Source organism: Xenopus laevis, chromosome 7S (genome assembly GCF_017654675.1).
Source record: "Xenopus laevis strain J_2021 chromosome 7S, Xenopus_laevis_v10.1, whole genome shotgun sequence".
Lineage (NCBI taxonomy): Eukaryota > Metazoa > Chordata > Amphibia > Anura > Pipidae > Xenopus > Xenopus laevis.
The window spans coordinates 99,221,636-99,243,496 of record NC_054384.1 but is presented as its reverse complement, the minus strand read 5'-3'; the positions used below and the strand labels follow the sequence as shown (position 1 = coordinate 99,243,496).

General features: G+C 40.8%; 1 protein-coding gene across 3 annotated transcripts in view; it reads left to right on the top strand.

Annotated features, from left to right (window-relative positions):
* The window catches only part of LOC108697802 (glycogen [starch] synthase, muscle), a 32,190-nt gene extending 11,396 nt beyond the window's left edge, over positions 1-20,794 (top strand). For 2 of the 3 annotated variants that reach the window (XM_041571613.1, XM_041571612.1), the window contains exons 5-17: positions 2,479-2,664; positions 5,695-5,839; positions 6,393-6,510; positions 7,622-7,742; positions 9,420-9,526; positions 10,057-10,116; positions 11,262-11,340; positions 13,969-14,082; positions 14,977-15,103; positions 15,202-15,297; positions 15,637-15,800; positions 16,931-17,011; positions 19,374-20,794. In XM_041571613.1, the coding sequence (XP_041427547.1) occupies positions 2,479-2,664; positions 5,695-5,839; positions 6,393-6,510; positions 7,622-7,742; positions 9,420-9,526; positions 10,057-10,116; positions 11,262-11,340; positions 13,969-14,082; positions 14,977-15,103; positions 15,202-15,297; positions 15,637-15,800; positions 16,931-17,011; positions 19,374-19,694 (1,719 nt within the window). In that variant the 3' untranslated portion in view covers positions 19,695-20,794. The remainder of the gene's footprint in view (positions 1-2,478; positions 2,665-5,694; positions 5,840-6,392; positions 6,511-7,621; positions 7,743-9,419; positions 9,527-10,056; positions 10,117-11,261; positions 11,341-13,968; positions 14,083-14,976; positions 15,104-15,201; positions 15,298-15,636; positions 15,801-16,930; positions 17,012-19,373) is intronic. The other variant, XM_041571614.1, reaches the window with a different exon arrangement.
* Positions 20,795-21,861: the final 1,067 nt, after the last annotated feature.

The following is a 21,861-nucleotide window of genomic DNA, read 5'->3' as shown; positions in this document are numbered from 1 at the left end:
ATGAATAAGAGGACCTGAATAGAAAGAGAAGTAATAAAAAGTAGCAATAACAATACATTTGTAGCCTTACAGAGCATTTGTTTATAGATGGGGCAGATGGGGTCAGTGACCCCTGTTTGAAAGTTAGAAAGAGTCAGAAGAAAAAGAAGGCAAATTATTGAAAAAAATTATTCAAAATTAATAATGAAGACTAATTGAAACATTGCTTAAAAGTGCACATCCTATAACCATGTTGAGTTCTGTCAACGACGGCCATTACAGGCAATGCTTGATTCCCCTAGAATAAATATACATGTGACCAAGAAACTTTGAAGCTGTGGTGCTGGCACACTGGTATTGTTTAGTAGTAGCATAGAGTTTTAGAATCTGTGGCACTTAAAGGGCATGTAAAGGCAAAAAAATAAAATCCCATTTTTACTTTCTTTAATGAAAAAGAAACCTATCTCCAATATACTTTAATTAAAAAATGTGTACCATTTTTATAAGAAACCTGACTGTATGCAGTGAAAGTCTCCCTTCATTTACTGCTGTGGATAGGAATTGTCAGATGGTCCCTAACTGCAGGGAAACAATCATACTTATGAACAGCAGGGGGAGCCCCCGCCTTACTTCCCAGCCATGCAGAACTCAAGCAGCTTTGTTTATGATGATCCCTAAGCAGCCCAGACCACACTGAGCATGTGCACAGTCTTAATCTTGCAAAGATGTTTAACAAAGTTACAAGATGGTGACCCCCTGTAGCCAACTTTGAAAGCATAAATCATTTGTTTGATTAGGCTTGTGGTGCAGTAAGTTCATGTTTATATTTAGTATACAAAATACAGCATTTCTATCCTTATTCTATTTTAGACTTTACATGCACTAATTTCACTTATTCTTGGATAGTTTCATTTGGTGGTAGCATTATTTGTCATGGTGGTGTATATCTTTTTAGGGGGGCCATTTTTATTTAATCACTAACCTCTGGGACCCCTGGCCAGCGCTCCTCTTGCTGAAAAGAGCTCAGAATTTGGGTTATTATTTATTGAGCACTCAGGAATCATTTGTGACTGCCTGGAATCGTTGTGCATGCGCAGTATAGTAAGCAAACCCATTCTACTATACTGCACTGAAGTCATTGACACCTCTTACCGGCACCAGCAGTTCATAGCATAGGGCATTCTCTGACCTTTTCTGATATAAGAATAGCATACGTTAATATGCCACATTCAGGAGACTTGTATTTTGGCCCCCTCCCTGTGAATCTCTGCCCTCTCTTCAATGGACACTGAACTTTTCTGGAATAATTTTTACCAAGCTAAGACACTAAAAACAATGTCCACTGACACCTGAGCCCACCGGGAGTTTTCCTGGTATCCCAGTGGGCCCGTTCGACACTGATAGCCAATAAGCATTCACTAGTCTAATTAGAGCAAACATTGGATTGCATATCCTTGTAGAAAAAAAAACGGGGTGGTTGCAGTCCAAAATGTTGCTTAAAACCATTTTTTATTAACAAAACTTGCATGTGCAAATTAGGGGAGGGAAAGGAAAAGGTGGGAACGTTTTTACTTCTTTGTTTTGTGACAAAAAGTCATGTGATTTCCCTACCCACACCTAATTTACATATGCAAATTAAGATTCGTTTAGACCATGCGCAAGCATTCAGCCGAATCCGAATCCTGCTGAAAAAGGACGAATCCTAGATTCGGTGCATCCCTAATTTGGATTGTAAGATCTTTTGGGCAGGATCATTATGCATATGTCTTTATAGTCTTTTTTTGCTAAGTCCGGTCTTGTGCCAAACTGACTTTTGTCATACTGTATTGATTGTGCTCTACTTTTATATAATGTGAGAATATATATATTGTGCCGGCTCTTCACGGATTCTAGATATAGATATAGATATATATATATACGCGCACGCACACACACACACACACACAAAATACAAGATGGGTGCCCCAGCACTCTTAGAGGTATACTTGCTGTGCTTCTCGGTGCTCGCGCCAATCGGAGACGCCGTCACATCCCCATATAAAATAGAAATATAAAAAGAAGAAGCAGCACTCGTATTTCACAAAAGGATATATTAGAAAGTCAGTGCATCACGTTTCGGACAACACGTGTGTCCTTTTTTAAGCCTGGATATATATAGAGATATATATCTCTATCAACGTTTCGGCGCACTGACTTCCTGAAGATGGCCCAAGTCAGTGCACCGAAACGTTGAAATATATATATATATTTATATTCTCATATAGATCCGCACTCCAAATGTTCAGTGAATCAAAATTTTTTATTTTGCATATATTTCTGTGTCCAACGTTTTGACCCACTTTAGGGCCTTTATCAATATAAATATATATATAATTACTTTTTTCAGTTGTTCTGTGTGTATGCACCAGCATTCCATTGGAATTATTTTCACTTATTATTATTTCTCCTTTTGTCCCTTTCCCTACTCTGCATTCCCTTTTCTTTCTGCCTTTGTCACAGTTCTCAGCCCAGTGTGAGGAGAAGCCCTTTATCATTGCCCAGTTCCATGAGTGGCTTGCTGGCATAGGCCTGTGTTTATGCCGGACACGGAAGCTCCCTGTGGCTACCATATTCACTACACACGCCACCCTCTTGGGGAGATATCTGTGCGCTGGAAGTGTTGACTTTTACAACAACCTGCAGTCGGTGAGTATCATAGAGTAACGGGACCTTTTCTATAAATCCTGTAATCAGACCTGTATCAGGGGTTATGAGTAACATCTGTTCCCGGAAATGAAGGGGCCCCATAAAAGCAAAGTATTTCTAATAGTAAAAAATTGGCTCCAATGGCTCATAATGTCCCACTATAATAATAATAAAAAAAAAAATATATATATATATATATATATATATATATATATATAACAGTCCATGGGTAGTTAGCAGCACACACTGGAGTTTTTAAAAAAAATTAATTTATTTATTTAAATTTTAAAAAAGAGCATAATACATGCATCGACGTTTCGGTCCTGGTCTTGGACCGTTATCAAGATACAACATGTGATTTAAAACAAAAACTTTATACTCTTCTATGAGCCTAAACAGGAAATGAGGTCAATGAAAAAACTCACTTACACATAGAACCAGCAGGTTGTCACAGTAGCAATAATCATTTAAATGTAACAACTCTTAAACATATTTCTTGTATCAAATACATGGTTATAATCTAGGATACCCTGTAACCATTCAAAACATTGTGTAACAACCTCGGTATTTAGCAATATGTTGAAACAAGTATAGTACATTTAATTAAACCTTTATCTCTGTTCCAAAAAGCACGACAAAGAGAACTGCTCATTTAGACCATAGGGGGCCAATGTGTTAAGTTTCTTAATCCAAAAACATTCCCTCTGAAGGAGCATTTTAGACCTATCACCCCCTCTCCTAAGTGGAGGAATGTGGTCTATACCAATATATTTAAACGTTGGAAGATGATGGCCTTTCTCTAGGTAATGTTTGGCAACGGGCTTCGAGGTGAAATTGTCCCTAAATGCTGTGCTTATAGCCGAACGGTGGGCATCCATCCTAAGACGTAATGTCAAATCTGTCTTTCCAACATACGAAAGACCGCATGGACAAGTTATTAAATAAATCACATGTGTAGTGGTACATGTGATGTGTGATCGAATGGCGAATCTTTTTCCATTATGGGGATGGCTAAAACTCTGACTAGGGCACATATATCTGCATGAAGTGCAGGAGGGACATCTAAAACATCCCATTTTTCGGTTCCCCAGCCAACCAGTCTGTGGTTTTTGGTAACATTCTACCGGATCTGTCTTAACCAGAAGATTCCGGAGGCTGACTCCCCTCTTATAGGCTATAATGGGCGGATTGGGCAATACTGTTTTCAAATTACTATCGGCTTTTAGAATGTTCCAATTCTTGTGAACGACCTTTTTGATTTGTCCTGAAATTCCTCCAAATTGTGTAGCAAACACTAAATTATTTGGAGTGCGTTCTATCCTGTCACCTCCTAATACCCTGTTTTTAGCAATATGTAGAGCACGTGTTAGTACCCTTTTCGGATACCCCCTTGCCAAGAATCTGTTCTCCATCTCCTTGAGCTGTATGGCCCTAGTATTCTCTGAGGAGTTATTTCGCAACACTCGACAGAACTGAGAAATGGGGAGAGAAGATTTCATAGACTCTGAATGCTGACTCTTAAATTGCAATAATGTATTGCGGTCAGTGGTTTTTCGGTATAATGAATAGTCAAATCTGGTGCCATTACGAACAATTTCAACATCAAGAAATTGCACACTTTTGCTACTCACTGTGGCAGTGAACTTCACTGGACCATCAAGGCTATTAAGGTGGGATACCATAGCCAAAAAAGACTCCTCACTACCCCTCCAAATAATTAGTATGTCGTCTATAAAGCGTTTGAAAAATAATAAACTCGTTCCAAACTTTGGCATAATATTGTGGAGTTCAAATTGATGCATGAATAGATTTGCATATGCAGGTGCCATGGCCGCTCCCATTGCTGTGCCAGACACCTGCATATAATAATTTTGCTCAAATCTAAAGTAATTCATAGTCAAACACATATGTAATAACTCCAACACAAACTCGACATTTGGACCAGAATATCCATCAGTTTGCAGCATCGAATGCCGTACAGCATCAACCCCTAGGTCATGGGGAATGCAGGTGTATAGATTCACTACATCCATACTGGCCAGTGTAATTACCTCCTCCGCCCCCACTGTAAAATCCTTAATTAGACTGAGCAGATGTGGTGTATCTCTCAAGTAACTTGGGGTGGCTTGCACAATAGGTTGTAGAATTGTATCAACAAAAAGACCAATTGGATGGAAAAGGCTTTCTCTACTGGACACTATGGGTCGTCCAGGGGGAGTTACAGGGTTCTTATGCACCTTTGGTAGGGAATATAGAACAGGGCATTTAGGAAAATCTATAGACAAAAAGGACTTCAACTCCTCAGTGATGAAACCATTAGCAAATGACATATTAATATATAAATCAACTTGTTTCTTAAAAGATGCGACAGGGTCGCCCTTAAGTATTTTATATACCTTATTATCAGAGAGTTGTCGTATGATCTCATTACGATAATCTATATAATTCAACAAAACAATGCCCCCACCCTTATCGGCGGGCCTAATCACAATTTGTTTGTCCTCTGACAAGGTTTTGATTGCCATACTTTCAGATTTAGTTAAATTTTTCTTACTTTTTTGAGAGCTAATTAAAGATCCCACTTCACTATCTACTTGTTGTTTAAACAGCTTGATCGCAGAATTTGTCATGGCAGGGTTGAAAAGGCTTTTTAATTTCAAATTATTAGCAGGAATCGTAGTAGGTGAACTATTACAATACATATCTTTCAAACATAGTACTCTACAAAACTTATAGAAATCAATGTCCCAATCAAATTGTCTCAAGTCCGTCGTGGGGACAAACGTTAACCCCTTCTTAAGCAAACTGGATTCACCATCCGACAAAGAATGCTGTGAAAGATTGAAGATTGGAATCTCTAAATCTTTGGGCCCTTTCCTCTTATATATATATATATATATATATATATAGATAGCACCCAGCAGGCATTTGAGGACAGTTTAGAGTGCACCAGTTGTATGTGATTTTTATATATATATATATATATATATAATTTTTTCTGTATATTTGATAAACGTATTTTCTTCACAGTTCAATGTAGATAAAGAAGCTGGAGACCGGCAGATCTATCACCGATACTGTATGGAGCGAGCTGCTGTACAATGCAGTCATGTCTTTACCACTGTGTCTCAGATCACCGCCATAGAAGCTGAACATCTGTTGAAGCGGAAGCCTGGTAAGTGTCGGTGAAATCTCATGTTCCCAAAGGGCTTTTAACATTGTTTTTGTATGTCTGTATACTAGTGGAACCATAATAATAATAAAGGTAGTGCCACGCATTAATAGATGCAAGAGAAAGGAGATACTTGATCCCTAAAGCTTTAACATCTCCCAATGTTACAACATGCACCCTCCAGAGATTAATGATTCAGGTAGGGGTGTTAGTGTTAAACACATCACAAAAGCAGCACTGAACACTAACAGCCCACTCAGTATAAATGGACACATCTTTTTGCTTTGATAAATGTCCATTGGGGAATTCCCAAGTCTGTAAATCTGTCCCGTTACGATGTTCTATACATTTCTGTCCAGCATAGCTCATCAGTAAATGCCTACCTGCCATGATTTCATATACATTTAAATCTCCTTTTACTGGATTGACCCTTTTTTCTGGGGTCCCAAGAACCCCATATTGAATATCTATGATCCTGAACCCCCTGACCAGCAGAACAAGGAGTTTCTACTGTATTATTCCTTTCACCTCATATTCTTTTCTTCTCCCTTTTCAGATATTGTGACACCAAACGGTTTGAATGTAAAGAAGTTTTCCGCCATGCACGAATTTCAGAACCTGCATGCGCAGAGCAAGGGCCGCATCCAGGAGTTTATTAGGGGACATTTTTACGGGTGAGGCCATCTCTTGTTCACTCTATGGCGTATTAACATTGTTTATATATCTAGGAACCTCTAGCTGTTGTGCAACTACATCTCCCAGTAGTTGGCAATGCTGGGATGGGGGGCAATGGCTTATCCTTAAAATAGGGGTGCACCGAATCCACTATTTTGGATTCGGCCGAACCCCCGAATCCTTTGCGAAGGATTCGGCTGAATACCGAACGAATCCTAATTTGCATATGCAAATTAGGGGTGGGTAGGGGAAAAATGTTTACTTCCTTGTTTAAAGTAACGCAATTTCCCCCGCCTATAATTTGCATATGCAAATTAGGATTCGGTTCGACCAGGCAGAAGGATTAGGCCGAATCCGAATTCTGCTGAAAAAGGCCAAATCCCGAATCGAATCCTAGATTCGGTGCATTCCTACCTTAAAATAATGGCTATATGAGTTTTATCACTTCTTTAGCAAAGGAGTAGTTTAAAGGCTCCCAGTACCTTAGGGTTCTATATTTGTTTCACTGCAATATTCCAGATTAGCCAATCAGCAACCACCTTTAAAGGGGCTGTTCACCTTTAAATGAACTTTGAGTGATATTCTGAGATAATTTGCAATTGGTTTTCATTTTTTATTTTTTGTGGTTTTTGAGTGATTCAGATTTTTATTCAGGAGCTGTCCAATTTGCAGTTCCAGCAATCTAATTGTTTAGGGTCCAGATTACCATAGCGACCATGAATTGATTTGAAGAAGAGACTGGAATATGACTAGGAAAGGGCCCGGATACAAAGATGAGTAGTAAAAAGCAGCAATAACAATAAATGTGTAGCCTATCAGAGCATTTGTTTTTTTAAACGGGGTCAGTAACCCCTATTTGAAAGCTGGAAGAGACAGGCAAATCGTTCAAAAACTATAAAAATGAAAAAATGCAGGCGAATTGAAAAATTGCCTAGAATTAGACATTCTATAACATACTAAAAGTTAACTTAAAGTGAACCACCCTTTTAATCTGTTCGGCATAGTTAGACTGATGAAAGAAATCGCCACTTGTATTGCTGTGCTTTACCGTCCCTGGGAAAATTCTGCACCTACGTGAGAGCGGATCAATGAACTTGTCTTTTATTTCAGACATCTGGATTTCAATTTGGACAAGACTCTGTTTTTCTTCATTGCTGGCCGCTACGAGTTCTCGAACAAGGGAGCGGACGTATTTTTGGAGGCTTTGGCCAGGCTCAATTACCTTCTGAGGGTAAGGTGGTTGGGAAGCAAAGTAGGGACTAGGGGTAGGGTAGTAGTAAGCATTCAACAGTACAACTGAACTACAACTCCCAGAATCGGATGAATGCTGGAAACTGTAGCACTTTAACGTCTATAGCCTAGAGACCTAGTCATAGAGGCATGGAGACCTAAGGCTTATGTCACACAAAGAGGTTTCATTCCACTGACTATGAAATACTCAAAAGTACCAATGCTGCTTCCATTTGATTTTTAAAGGACATGTAAAATCCTACATTTTCAAGTTGGGCATATCTTCCCCACCCAAGCCACATCATTTGTACTACATATACCCCCTCCAGTTGCCAGCACCATCACATTTTCCTAAAAAAAATAGCAGCTTTCACCAGGCGGCCATTTTTCCTCTGACATCATCAGTAACATTGATATATGCAAACAGGACCTGTATGCTCTAAATTTCATGCAATGCAGAATGCAGGTTTATACAGGCACAACGTACTTTGATAAAAAGTTCTGCTGGGGTTGAGCAATGTAATGGTTAAGCTGAGCTCAGGAGAAGTGGTTAAGAGATAAAATTGGACAGCAAGAGTTTCTATGGTAACCAGCAACACTATCTCTTCATTGGCTGATAGACTGGAGGGTGTGTTTAGTAATCTGAGCTGAGAAGAATTGAGCATGCTCATAAATCAACAGCCAAAGTACATTTCTGAGGGAGGGTGGAGAGTGGGTTAGAGGAGTAGAAGGATTAAAGGGGAACTAAAGTCTAAAATATAGAAATGCATAAAAAATGCTTTATTTTGTATACTAAATATAAACATGTTTACTGCACCAATTAAACTAATCATTTATGCTTTCAAAGTTGGCCGCAGGGGGCTGTTATCTTGTAAAATTGTTAAACATCTTTGCAAGACCAAGACTACGCACATGCTCTGTGTGGTCTGGGCTTCTGTTGGAAGGGTTAAGCTTAGGGATAGTAATAAATCATCAAAAGTCAAATACTATCTGCCATAGAAGCCGATACCGCAAGAATCAGAATATACAGACTGCACTGCGTCTGCGGATACAAATCTCTACACAGTCTCCGGCTGCTCTACAGGAAAACTTAAATCAGAGGCTCCCCCTGCTGTTTGAAAGTATGATCATTTACCCGCAGAGCAGTTAGGGACCATCTGACAATTCCTATCCACAGCAGTAAATGAAGGGAGAATTTCACTGCATACAGTCAGGTTTCTTATAAAAACGGTACATATTTTTTATTTAAAGTATATTGGAAATGGGGTTCTTTTTCATTAAAGAAAGTAAAAATGGGATTTTATTTTTTTGCCTTTTCATCCCCTTTAAGGGGATGCTGCAACCAGAGTGGCAGTTAGCTAAAGATTTTAAAGAGGCGGCTGTTCACTGATTACATTTTTGTGGAGGGGGTTTACATCTCCTTTTAGGGGAACTCCACCAAAAAATTAATAAAAGCAAATGTTATTCTAAGCAACTTTCCAGTGAATGTTTATTAATAAAGATCAGTGATTTTAGAGAGATTTGTCTATGTGATTGCTACTGAAAGCAGTGTTTGTGTGTGCACTACTGGTTCTGACTTCAAGTGGAAAACCATCTTTACCAGCGGAGTCAGGTGTTTTCTATTTCTATGAGCAATGGTGTCCCTCGATCTCTTGCTACAAACCATTGTTTCTTGCAGGTTAATCACAGTGATATAACCATAGTTGCCTTTTTCATCATGCCGGCTCGAACCAACAACTTCAATGTGGAAACGCTGAAGGGTCAAGCAGTACGAAAACAGTTGTGGTGAGTGCAAGAGTATGTTTAGGGGGCAAATAATAGTCTGGGGGAGTGCTTTCCTAATATAATATAGACAAGTAGCTGCCAGCATTCATGGTAGATATTATTAATTGTATACAACTTGTAGTAGCACTGCCTGTATGTGACCACTAGGGGCCCCACATCTACTGCAGGATCCAAGAGTGAGACTTTCCATAAATGTGACTGTGACTCAGCAGCGACTTACAAATAGCTGAACAGTTGGTCACACTTTTTATTTATTGCCTCTGGGCAGGTCTGGACTGAGACTCAAAATAGGCCCTGGCATTTCAGGTACCCAGAGGCCCAATCAGCCCACATAGAGGCCCAAACAGCCCCACCAGCCCACTAAATAGTGACTTTCTATGGAATTTTATAGCAGCCCCTCTGGCATTTGCCAGAACCCACAGATTGCCAGTCCGGTCCTGCCTCTGGGTTTATAGAAGATATGTTTGTTACTAAGCAGCCTGTTCTGTAGTACTCCATAGGCACTTGTTTTCTTGTGTTTACACCTTCAGTGATACAGCCAACACGATTAAGGAAAAGTTTGGAAAGAAACTGTACGAGTCATTACTAGTGTAAGTGATTCATCATCCTCATTCATTTCTATATCCGATAATGTCATAACATATTGGCAATCCGGTCTGTGCTGTCATTATATTAAAGTCCCACCCAATTTGTCATGTTATTCCAAAGAAAGATCTTATTTATAATGTTCCATTGCTCTGCTCTATTAATTCACGTCTACTGTATATGCGGCCTTAGTATGAATGCCATGCCTCCTGCAAAGAGCTGAGCTTTCCTTGCAAATAATTACCTTATGCCATCAATAAAGTCTTGTGGAGGTTGTAGTGATAAAACATACTCTACATATATTAATATAACCCCATTAATACTGAAACCTATATGATACTTTGCATTTGAGATACTTAAACCCTGCGGTTCTTATGTTTATTCCAAAATTACCTCTTTGCTGACTGCTGCCCTCTTCTGGCCATACCCAGTATAAATGATAGAAAGTCTTTATTAGTGCCAGCTAGTATATATATCAGGGTGGGCTACTTGCTGCCCTCCAGATTTTATTGAGCTCGCGTTCTCAGCCTCGATCCTACAGCTGAAGGCTTTAGGTGGGCTGCTGAGAAGTGTGGTTCAACAACAGCTGGGGATCTGCACACGCTTGCATTCAAGACTTTGCAACTCTGGAATTATCTCCCACGGTCTGTCTGACTTTCTCCAAACCTTTCTGCTTTCAAAAGATCTATTAAACACACGTATTTAGAGAAGCCTACCCTCACTCTGCTTAACTACCAAATGCAATACCACATACTGTACTACATCTCTCACCCACTTAATTCTGATCTTGCCCACTCCCACTCCTTGTGTCTTATTCCCTTCCCTTTAGATTGTAAGCTCTTTTACACAGGGCCTTCCTCACCTTTTGTACTGGTATTGGTTATGATGTATGTAACTCCATATTTTTTTTATGTATGTAATTCATGTTTTATAGTTGTACAGCGCAGCGCAATATGTTGGTGCTATATAAATACATATTAATAATTATAATAAGAATAATATTATATTTTATACCCTTGGGTGGAGGCCGCGATCTCCCTGTACTGCTGGGATCCCAGTCTTCTCTAAATCCAGCCACATTATTGATGATAGAATTGATGATAGAAGTATAGTTATTAACAGGCAATTTATGTGTTGATTTGCATTGCAGAGGGAATTTGCCAGATATGAATAAGATGTTGGATAAGGAGGACTTCACAATGCTGAAGAGAGCCATATTTGCCACACAGGTAAGGAAAAGAAGACAGCCTATAGTCTGCGTATATTATCTTGAGAAAATACGGCCCTGGAGTGATTGAGATGGTATCTATTATATTTTATCTTTGTCTCTTCAATTGTTAGATAGGGCAATTGTTAGAGACTTGTATCAGAAGCTACTATGCTGGCAATCCGCTCCTTTTACCATGTGTGTCTGGCACAACTCAGGGCCCATGGCTTTGAAAATACTACATCCAATATGGTGCATTATTTTAATGTGAAAGGAGCCTAGCTGTAGCCTAAAGTTGTGCTGGGGCCACAGTTTCGTACATGCCTCTCCGCCCCGTCCCTCATGAATACAGTGCTGCTGATCTATTTGCTCCACCTTCATCTTGCTTTTATGCCAGTCTTGTAGGAGACCAGTTGCTTCCATGATAGTTTTCCTTTAGGTAAATTCAACACCATTTAGTGAGAAGCATCTTGTTTATTTCTTCTAAAGCAACTAAAAGCAAACAAATCAACTGAAAAGGATAAGTATTTGTCCTTGAAAGGAGTCTCTTGCTCACTGAGCAGGACCTAGCAGGGTCAGATAGTTTGGGGGGCAGCTAGCTGGGTGGCAGTTAGAAAATCTAAGGTGGGCAAAAGGAAAATGGAGGCTGATCCGGAGCTTATACATCGCAACAAATTTGCCAGATTGTGTGATGATGATGATGGGAGTATGAACTCTGGATTGGCAATTCTAGATGGGGCTGATCTCTCTAACAGCCGGGAGACCAGTTTCTCTAGTAGTGGTGGGGAGGAGAGTAGAGTCAGGCCTAAGCAGATTGTGGTTGTAGGGGACTCAATTATTAGGAAAGTGGATAGGGTAATCTGTCATCCAGATTGCTACAACCAAACAGTTTGCTGTCTATCTGGTGCCTGGTTTCGGCATGTGGTTGATCGGGTTGACAAATTATTGGGTCGGGCTGGGCAGGACCCAACTGTCTTAGTGAATATCGGTACTAATTACAAAATAAATGGTAGATGGAAGACCTTAAAGAGTGATTTCAGGGATCTAGGCTCTAAGATCAAGAAAAGGTCTTCCAATGTCATCTGTTCTGAAATTTTCTAGCGCACTGGGCTGATTTTTCCTTGGGGTACAACCTATACAGTCGTGACGGTTTGACCCTCAATGGAAGGGGGTCCACAGTGCTGGGGGAAAGAATGGCTAAGAGGTTGGAGGAGTGTTTAAACTAGGCAAGGGGGGGCGGGTGAGATAGAATTATGGGGAAGCTAGGGTATACTGGGCAGTGGGATTAGTAAGGGGTCATGGGGGTGGAGTGAGGGGGGCATACCGTTTACCAGCTAAGGTGGTCCCTCTGTTACAAGGAAAACAGAATAATACTAACTTAATATATAATTCTCCACTAAGTAATGCAAATTTCAAAAGTAGTAACCTCCGCTGTATGCTGGCAAATGCACTGTTTGTCAGGTAAAATGGGAGACCTGGAATTAATTGCATGCTCTAAAAATTATGATCTAATTGGTATCACTGAGACCTGGTGGGATGAAACATGTGACTGGATTGTGAATTTAAATGGTTACACCCTTTTTAGGAGGGACAGAGGGATTAAAAGGGTGGATAAGTGTGTTTGTATGTAAAGCCTGCATTAAAGCCAAGCGCTAAAGAAATAACCATTGCTGTCACTGGTGAGGGTGTAGAATCCCTCTGGGTAGAGATTTTGACTGGGTAAAAGGTAAAAAAAAGAATTATCATTGGTGTATGCTATAAACCACCTCGTATAAGTGTCGAGTATGAAGCCCAGCTACTCTTGCAGATACAAGCGGCTTCACAGCTGGGTCAAGTTGTTGCTATGGGTGACTTCAATTATCCAGACATTGACTGGGGTAATGGGGTTGCTAAGACTGAAAAAGCTAATAGGTTTGTAAATATGCTGAATTTTTTATTTTTTATTCCAGGTTCAAGTACCTACTAGGAATATCTCACTTTTGGACCTTGTAATAACTAATAATACTGAACTCATCTCTATCATTTGTGTGGATGAGCATTTAGGGAGTAGTGATCATAACATGGTCTCCTTTGAGATTCTGTTGCAGAAGCAATTCTATAAGGGAGTAACTAAAATACTAGGTTGGGGTTGTTTTCTCTGGAAAAAAGGTGCTTGCGAGGGGACATGATTACACTTTACAAGTACATTAGAGGACATTATAGACAAATAGCAGGGGACCTTTTTACCCATAAAGTGGATCACCGTACCAGAGGCCTCCCCTTTAGACTAGAAGAAAAGAACTTTCATTTGAAGCAACGTAGGGGGTTCTTCACAGTCAGGACAGTGAGGTTGTGGAATGCACTGCCGGGTGATGTTGTGATGCTGATTCAGTTAATGACTATAAGAATGGCTTGGATGATTTCTTGGACAGACATAATATCAAAGGCTACTGTGATACTAAACTCTATAGTTAGTATAGATATGGGTATATAGAATTTATGTGAAAGTAGGGAGGGGTGTGTGTATGGATGCTGGGTTTTCATTTGGAGGGGTTGGACTTGATGGACTTTTTTCAACCCAATTTAACTCTGTAACTATGTAAGTATCCAAAGATCAATAGCCACAATTATAGCCAAATAAATAAAATTACTTTCTTTGTTTCCCCCACAGAGACACTCCTTCCCTCCTATATGCACCCATAACATGCTTGAGGACTCTACAGACGCCATACTGAACACTATCCGGAGGATCGGCATGTTTAACAGCAGCTCTGATCGTGTGAAGGTGAGTAAACTGCACTGAATGTTCTGGCCCATACAGATATAACTTCACATAGTACTCTGTCTCTAAATGGCTCATAGCAACACCTCCTACATAACTTCCCATGATGCAACAGGATATTCTAACCTCCTATCCAACTTAAGTTCCAGGGTCTGCTTCCTCTATAGCTATGCCTCTGCCCATGGTTAAAGTAGAACTAAAGCTTAATGAACAAAGTCGGCTAGAAATTTTGTACATGATGTTTTGTGCTTCTGGTCCAGCCCAAGGCAACCACAGCCCTTTAGTAGTAAAGATCTGTGTCTCCAAAGATGCCCCAGTAGCTCCCCATCTTCTTTTCTGCTGATTCACTGCACATGCTCTGTGCTGCTGTCACTTACTGAGCTTAGGGAGCCACTCACAATATACAGTACACATAGAATAGAAATGTCACAATATAAGGCTGATTAGTAATTAATACAGATAATTACTACATGGCAGCACAGAAACCAGTGCAATTAGCATCAGAATTTAATAATCAGCAAACCTGTAGCATCAGTTTATATTACAGGGGAAGCTCATTTTCTGCTGGATAATTAGTGACGAGCCCTAAGCTTAGCTTCTCAACAGCCAATCAGAGCCCACTGAGCATGTGAGTGTCACAGACACTTTCCAAGATGGTGACCCCCTGTGACAAGTTTGAAGTCCTGGATCATTGCTGCTATTGACAAGCTGAAACTTTAGGCTGGTGCAATAAGTTCAGTATATAAAATGTGGTATTTTTAGCCATAATCATTTTTAGGGTTTAGTTCTCCTTTAATAGAGTAAGTGTCTATAAGCAAATGCTATAGACACCCACAGAGCCTCCTCTATAAGTACTTTTGTATATATAATTGTCTTATTTTTTTTTTTTTCTTACAGGTTATTTTCCATCCAGAGTTCCTTTCCTCAACTAGCCCACTTTTACCCATGGATTATGAGGAATTTGTACGTGGTTGTCACTTGGGAGTCTTCCCCTCTTACTATGAACCTTGGGGGTACACGCCAGGTGAGGACATGCAGTTGCTTCCCTGGTGGAGGAAGAGTGTTGGACACTGAACTTTGCCCATAGTCATTAAATGCTTCTCTTCTGTTTTTTAATTCTAGCTGAATGTACTGTCATGGGAATTCCCAGTGTTTCCACCAACCTCTCTGGATTTGGATGTTTTATGGAGGAGCACATTGCAGACCCCACTGCTTATGGTTTGTATCCTTGTATAATACTCAGAATCCATGAATATCTTGTAAATGATATCCTTATAAACGGTGACTAGTGATGTCATCAGTTATAAACGGTGAGTAGTGATGTCATTTTTGTCACATGACTCACTAAAACGTGTATATTATAATAAATTAAAGTACCCTGAAAATATGAGGATATTAGAAGTAACCTCGGAGTTCCATGCCTTCAGCCTTGTGCTTTTATATGGTCATGGAACTATTTTACAATAGGGGCTACTTTATTCACTATATATTGCTAGGGTCTCTCTTGCCTTCTTCTCACCATAACAAATGTTTCTCTACCCCCCCTCTCCCCAACAGGTATTTATATCTTAGACAGACGATTCCGCTCAGTGGACGAATCCTGCACCCAACTCACATCCTTCCTCTACAGCTTCTCGCAGCAAACCCGGCGGCAGCGCATCATCCAGAGGAACCGCACGGAACGTCTATCTGACTTGTTAGATTGGAAGTATCTGGGAAGGGTAAGAGACCTATTCTGTTGCTACTAACTTGGAGAATATTTTACAGTACAGAACGCAGACCTTATTTCTTTTGCTAAAAAGTGATTTTGAGCACCAGAGTGCATTGCTGCAACATTTATTTACTTAAAGGGATTCGTCATGATGTCGTTTTTATTTCTAATTGACACTGTTTACACTGCAAATAATTCGCCCTACAATATAACATTTCATTCTTGAACCAACAAGTGTATTTTTTTAGTTGTAATATTGGTGTGTAGGTGCATCTCAGGTCATTTTGCCTGGTCATGTGCTTTCAGAAAGAGCTAGCACTTTAGGATGAAACTGCTTTCTGGCAGGCTGTTGTTTCTACTACTCAATGTAACTGAATGTGTTGCAGTGGGACCTGGATTTTTACTATTGAGTGTTGTTCTTAGATCTACCAGGCAGCTGTTATCTTGTGTTAGGGAGATGCTTTCTGCTAACTTTAAATTTTAAAAAAAATCAGTTTGCTCTTTTGAAAAACCGATTTCAGTGCAGAATTCTGCTGGAGCAGCACTATTAACTGATGCATTTGGGGGAAAAACAAGTTTTCCCATGACAGTATCCCTTTAAACACTCCCTGGTATCAGGAGCTGAATCTGCTTGGCTTCCAGTTACAGCTGAGCAGCGTCAGACTGGAGGGCCCAGGGGCCGCCAGCCTCAGGGGTCTCCCACACCATTCCCTGTTCCCCCCCAGCTGCAAAGTCTTCTGTCTCTGTACTCCCCCTACACACACTTACTTCTTTCCAGCACTCGTCAGGGAGGGAGCTAAGGAGAGAGTTGCGTGGAGTGGGTCTGGGCCAGCGGGGCTCAAAAGAACTGGGGCCCACCAGGTTTTTTCCCGGTGGCCCAGTCTGACCCTGCTGCTGAGTAATTGTATAAAACGGTACACCATTTATTTGGATGCAGATAGGTTCAATGCAGTGTCGGAAAAAGGCTACAGTCCATTCTGCACCCTGTGGTCTTCCCAATGAATATAGTCTGCCTGGTAAAATCTTTTAGTTCAGTCTAATCTGTGTGACCTGTGTTTGTAACAAAGCAAAAGAATTTCTCTTAAGTATTCGGTATATAAAAGGTGCATATTAATGATACAACATTTTATTCATTTTCAGTATTATATGTATGCTCGACACATGGCTCTCGCAAAGGCCTTCCCTGACAACTTCACATATGAGCCTCACGAACCGACAGCTGTAAGTATGGGTTACTGTTAGAAAGCCTACTTTATGTACTGGGGAATGGATGAATAAGAATCATGCAATGGTGGTGCTGACCCACTAGATGTAGGGCAATACATCCTACAATAGCAGAAAAAGAGAATTAAGGAGACTCGCACACTCATAAGCTCCTCATGTGCATTATGGGGAGGCACATTTATCAAGAGTCACATTCTGAATTCATGTCAGGATTTTTTTTTTGGTTTTTTGTTTTTTTTTTTAAACTCCCCTAAGGATCTGGGCACACAGGCAGATTCAGGGAGATTAGTCGCCTGGCGAAAAATCTCCTTTTCTTTGGGATGAGTTATTTCCCCGAACTGCCTTCCCGCCGGCTAAAATGTAAATCACTGGTGGGATGGCACTCGGAACGATTCGTTTTCAGAAGTCGCCCGAAGTTTCCTCGTCAGGCAACTTTGGGCAACTTCGTAAAACGAATCCGCTAATCTCTGCCTGTGTGCCCTGACCCTAAACTCCCATAAATTCGAAATTTGACTTACCGAAATGTATTAATAAAATTGATTTTCAGAAATGTTAAACTCGAATGTCCGGAAGGCTGCAAACATCTCCAAATTGATCCCTGGACCTCTTCCACTGACTTAAACAGTAATTCGGCAGGTTTTAGGTGGCGAATACTCCAAGTCGAATTCTTGGGCCACAGTATGATAAATCTCGAAAATTTAAAAAAGAAGATTTAAAAAAAACTCGATTCAAATTTGGGTAACTCCCTAGTCGAATTTGACCATAAAAAAATTTAAAATTTGAAAATCTGAGTGTGCTATTATGGGAAGTTTTGCCTTAAGAAAAATGGCAGCTGCTAAACTTAGGTTACAGGCAGTGGCGTAACTACCGGGGGAGCAGGGGGTGCATTTGCACCAAGGCCCGCTCCCCCTCAGGGCCCGCCAGAGCCTTTGATCGCTCCACATCCTACGCCCCTGGGGCCAGAAGAGATAAGTTATCACTGAGTTCCCGGGTGTTTCCTATGGCGCTTGCTTGTTTCCCACTCCAGCCCTGCTCTATTAAGTATAACCGTAGCCTCTCAGGATGAGGAGAGCAGCAGCGCAGCACTGATGCTGCTCGGTACTTTGAGCAGGAGACCCAGCGCTAATCAAGATCAGTCAGCGCTTCCCGGATTGGCTGCTCAAATATCAGGCTTTGAGCCGGGATAACCTCTCTGGCCCTGATTGGTCGAACCACTGTTTCAAAGTTTAAGCAGTGCCGATTCTTAATAATGACATGGCTGGAACAAGAGAGAGTAAGAATGGCAGGGATAGGCTAAGCCTCCCCAAATCTGCCAGAATGCCTGAAAAAAATTCCTATTGGTTGCTGCATATTTAACAGTTATTTGTTGGGCATTGACGTGCATTGCTGAACCCTGGGATCTCAAGCGTTTAGAGGTGTGAGCAGAGAGAACCAGCAGCTCCAGAATGCAGACTTTGCACATCGCCTGGTATGTGAACTGTTTACCAAAGTGTCAGTGCCCCATACAGAACTCCAGGTGCCTCCAATAAATCTCCATTTCAAGGCTGAGAAGCCCCCTTTCAGTTCTTACAGATCGTGTTCTAGCAGCCTGGGGGTGTAACAGACCAGAATCTCTCAGAAATGGACTCCTGCACAGGGCCCTGGCACTACATCAGATATTCCAGTTACGCTGTGGTGCAAAGACTTTCAAAAGAACAAATGCGCAAGCAGTGAAACAAAGATTAGGCCACAATATATTCCACTTTTAACACTGTAGGTAATATTGTGATTGCTGCATTACCAAGATACCGAGGGCATTTATACACAACATTTTGCTTGTGTATGATATGTACAATGTGTGCATTAATACATAAATATATATTGTTCGTTGAACCAGATCTGTTTGCAGATCTCTGCTTTATGATATGCTTAAGGTGAGGGACAGAATTTGGGGACTTTGTTCATATTACAAACAACTTAATATTGCTATTCAAAAGTCTGCTAATGCTGCACCCTTTTTACTCTCTGGATCAGAATACAGTGGGCTTAAATCATCCATGTGAATGTGCAAAATCATATAGTAATAACAAAGGGCCAGTAGTTTAGGCCTGTGTATGACTGCCATTAGCCTCCCTAAACAAAAAGATCACCCTCTGCCTATGAGCACAGGGGGTTACAGCAGCAGAGAGGCAGGCTCTACTTGCTCTCCCAACCCAGTAATGCTGTATTCCAGCCCAATGTGTGGGGGTGGGGCCCAGTTTTAAATTTCCCTACCAGGGCCCTTAGGGGTCTAGTTACGCCACTGGTTACAGGCAAGAGGTAGCAAGCTTTGGTGCATTATCCTTGATATGATTAAATCAATGTGTCTTTCTTTTTGTAGGCTCAGGGATTCCGCTACCCACGGCCAGCATCTGTACCTCCATCTCCTTCCCTATCCCGACACTCCAGCCCACACCACAGTGAAACAGAAGACGACGAACGATACGACGAGGAGGAAGAAGCTGAGAAAGATCGTCAGAACATCAAGCAGCCGTCCGTGACCTCCATGGGCTCCATCCCTGAGTGGCGAAGACGCTCCAAGAAAGGTTCCATTGATGTCACCAACTCCAATAATATCAGCAACGCCAGCACACCCACATACCCTAGCAGCCCGAGTGACCCCAGCAGCCCCACCAGCTCACTCATTGATGAGCGAAATTAAATGCATTTTTTTCAGCGTTTCTTACACATCATGCCATAGCTCGTTGGTCATCACCAATGACAAATCATGAACAATAGCAATGCAAGAGGAACGTTGTCCTTTGACTTGCTCCAAATATCACCATTTAGACCTGCATTATACTCCAGCTGCTTGTCACCTCCAGGTAGAAAACACTTAGGTGGCGATGCCATTGATTATGTTTTTCTCAGCTATCTATGACCTCAATTGATGCATAAACGAATGCACTGACTCCATAGTTTTCCTATAGGAACCCTCCCACCTCACAGTCCCCAGTGATTTTTCATCATTTCAGTGCGATACCCCTGGGGTGACACTTTGTTGTCAAACTGATAGGATGGTGTAGGATAGGTTTGCCAGTTTTGCTCTCTCTTCTGTATCTCCTTCACCTGTTCCTACAAAAAAGGTCTTCCACCAAGCTCAAGCATTTCAATTTAGCTGCTACTGATAACTGTTTCTGTCTGGCTGTTTGTCTCAGGGTAATGTCTGGCTCTTTATTTGAGGATGATCGTTGGAAGGGTCAGGGCACACCGGCAGATTCACGGAGATTAGTCGCCTGGCGACAAATCTCCTCTTCTTCGTGGCGACTAATCTCCCCAAACTGCCTCCCGCCGGCTAGAATGTAAATTGCCGGCGGAATGGCACTCGGAGTGCTTCATTTTCTGAAGTTGCCTGACAAGGAAACTGCGGGTGACTTCGGAAAACGAATCGCTCCAAGTGCCATCCCGCCGGCAATTTACATTTTGGAAGGCAGGGGGATATAAATCGCTGGGGGACTAATCTCCCCAAATCTGCCTGTGTGCCCTGACCCTAAAACTGCAAAACTCAATATACTGTGGCTTTACCCGTCAATCAGTAAAAGAAGGGTATAAGATCTACGTTCGTCACACTCCCTTTGAAGTGTCAATCATTAGCTGTTTGCCATCCTCTTTGTGTTCTGTTTGTCCCATGTTAACAGCCATTTAGTTATCCCTTGGGTGAGCTGATCCTGTGACTGTACCAAACATTGCAAGGGCTGTACGAATGAGATGTTTAATAAGGATTGTGTTGTGTCCAGAAAAAATAGTATTTAAAAAATAAAATTTTAAAATCTGAAAAAGTATTGCTTTATTTGCATTTTTTAATTGGACAGTTAATGATTCATGTTTTCTTTCCTATTAAGTCAAGATCCCCATCTCTTTACCGATTATAATCTGACTCCTTTCAAAGCCATAATTAGTCCAAACGGCCGACGGTAACCAATCAAATATGCTGCAATTGAATCCTCCACAAAATGAATCCCAACCTCAATTTGCATATTTAAATTTGCATAGTTATCCGGAAATAATGTTATCCATAATCCCTGAATTACGGAAAGGCCATCTCCCATAGACCCATCTCCCATTTGATCCAATAATAATCCAATTAATAATAAAACAGTAGCTTGTACTTGATCCCAACTATGATATAATTAATCCTTATTGGAAGAAAAAGCAGCCTATTGGGTTTATTTAATGTTTACATGATTTTCTAGTACTAGAAGATCCAAATTACAGAAAGATCTGTTATCCGGAAAACTCCAGGTCTCAAGCATTCTGGATAACAGGTCCGGTACCTGTACTTGCACATGAATAATATTTATTGAATCCGTGTGGAACCTGGAGGTTTCCTGAAGGTGTAGTTCATGGGCGCTGAGAACCCTGCAGGGTTACAGGGTGGGGTAATTCTGTGGAACAGATCTTGTGAAACACACGGGAAGAAAAACAACTACCCAAGTGACAATTTGTCAGCAGGAAAGAAAAGTAAACCGAGAAAAAGAAAAACAAAAGGCTGCTGGGTTTCTTAAGGTCATATTTATACGATTCCATTCATTAAATGTGTGTGTGTGTATATGTATATACTATATATTTGTGTATGTATGTACAGGTATGGGATCTATTATCCAGAAAGCTCCAAGTTACAGGAAGGCCGTCTCCCATAGATTCCATTTTATCCAAATAATACACATTTTAAAAAACGATTTCCTTTTTCTCTGTAATAATAAAACAGAAGCTTGTACTTGATCACAACAACGATATAATTAACCTTTATTGGAAGAAAAAACTGCCTTTTGGGTTTATTTGTTTAAATGTTTCAATATTTTCTAGTACACTTATAGGGTTATGTAATA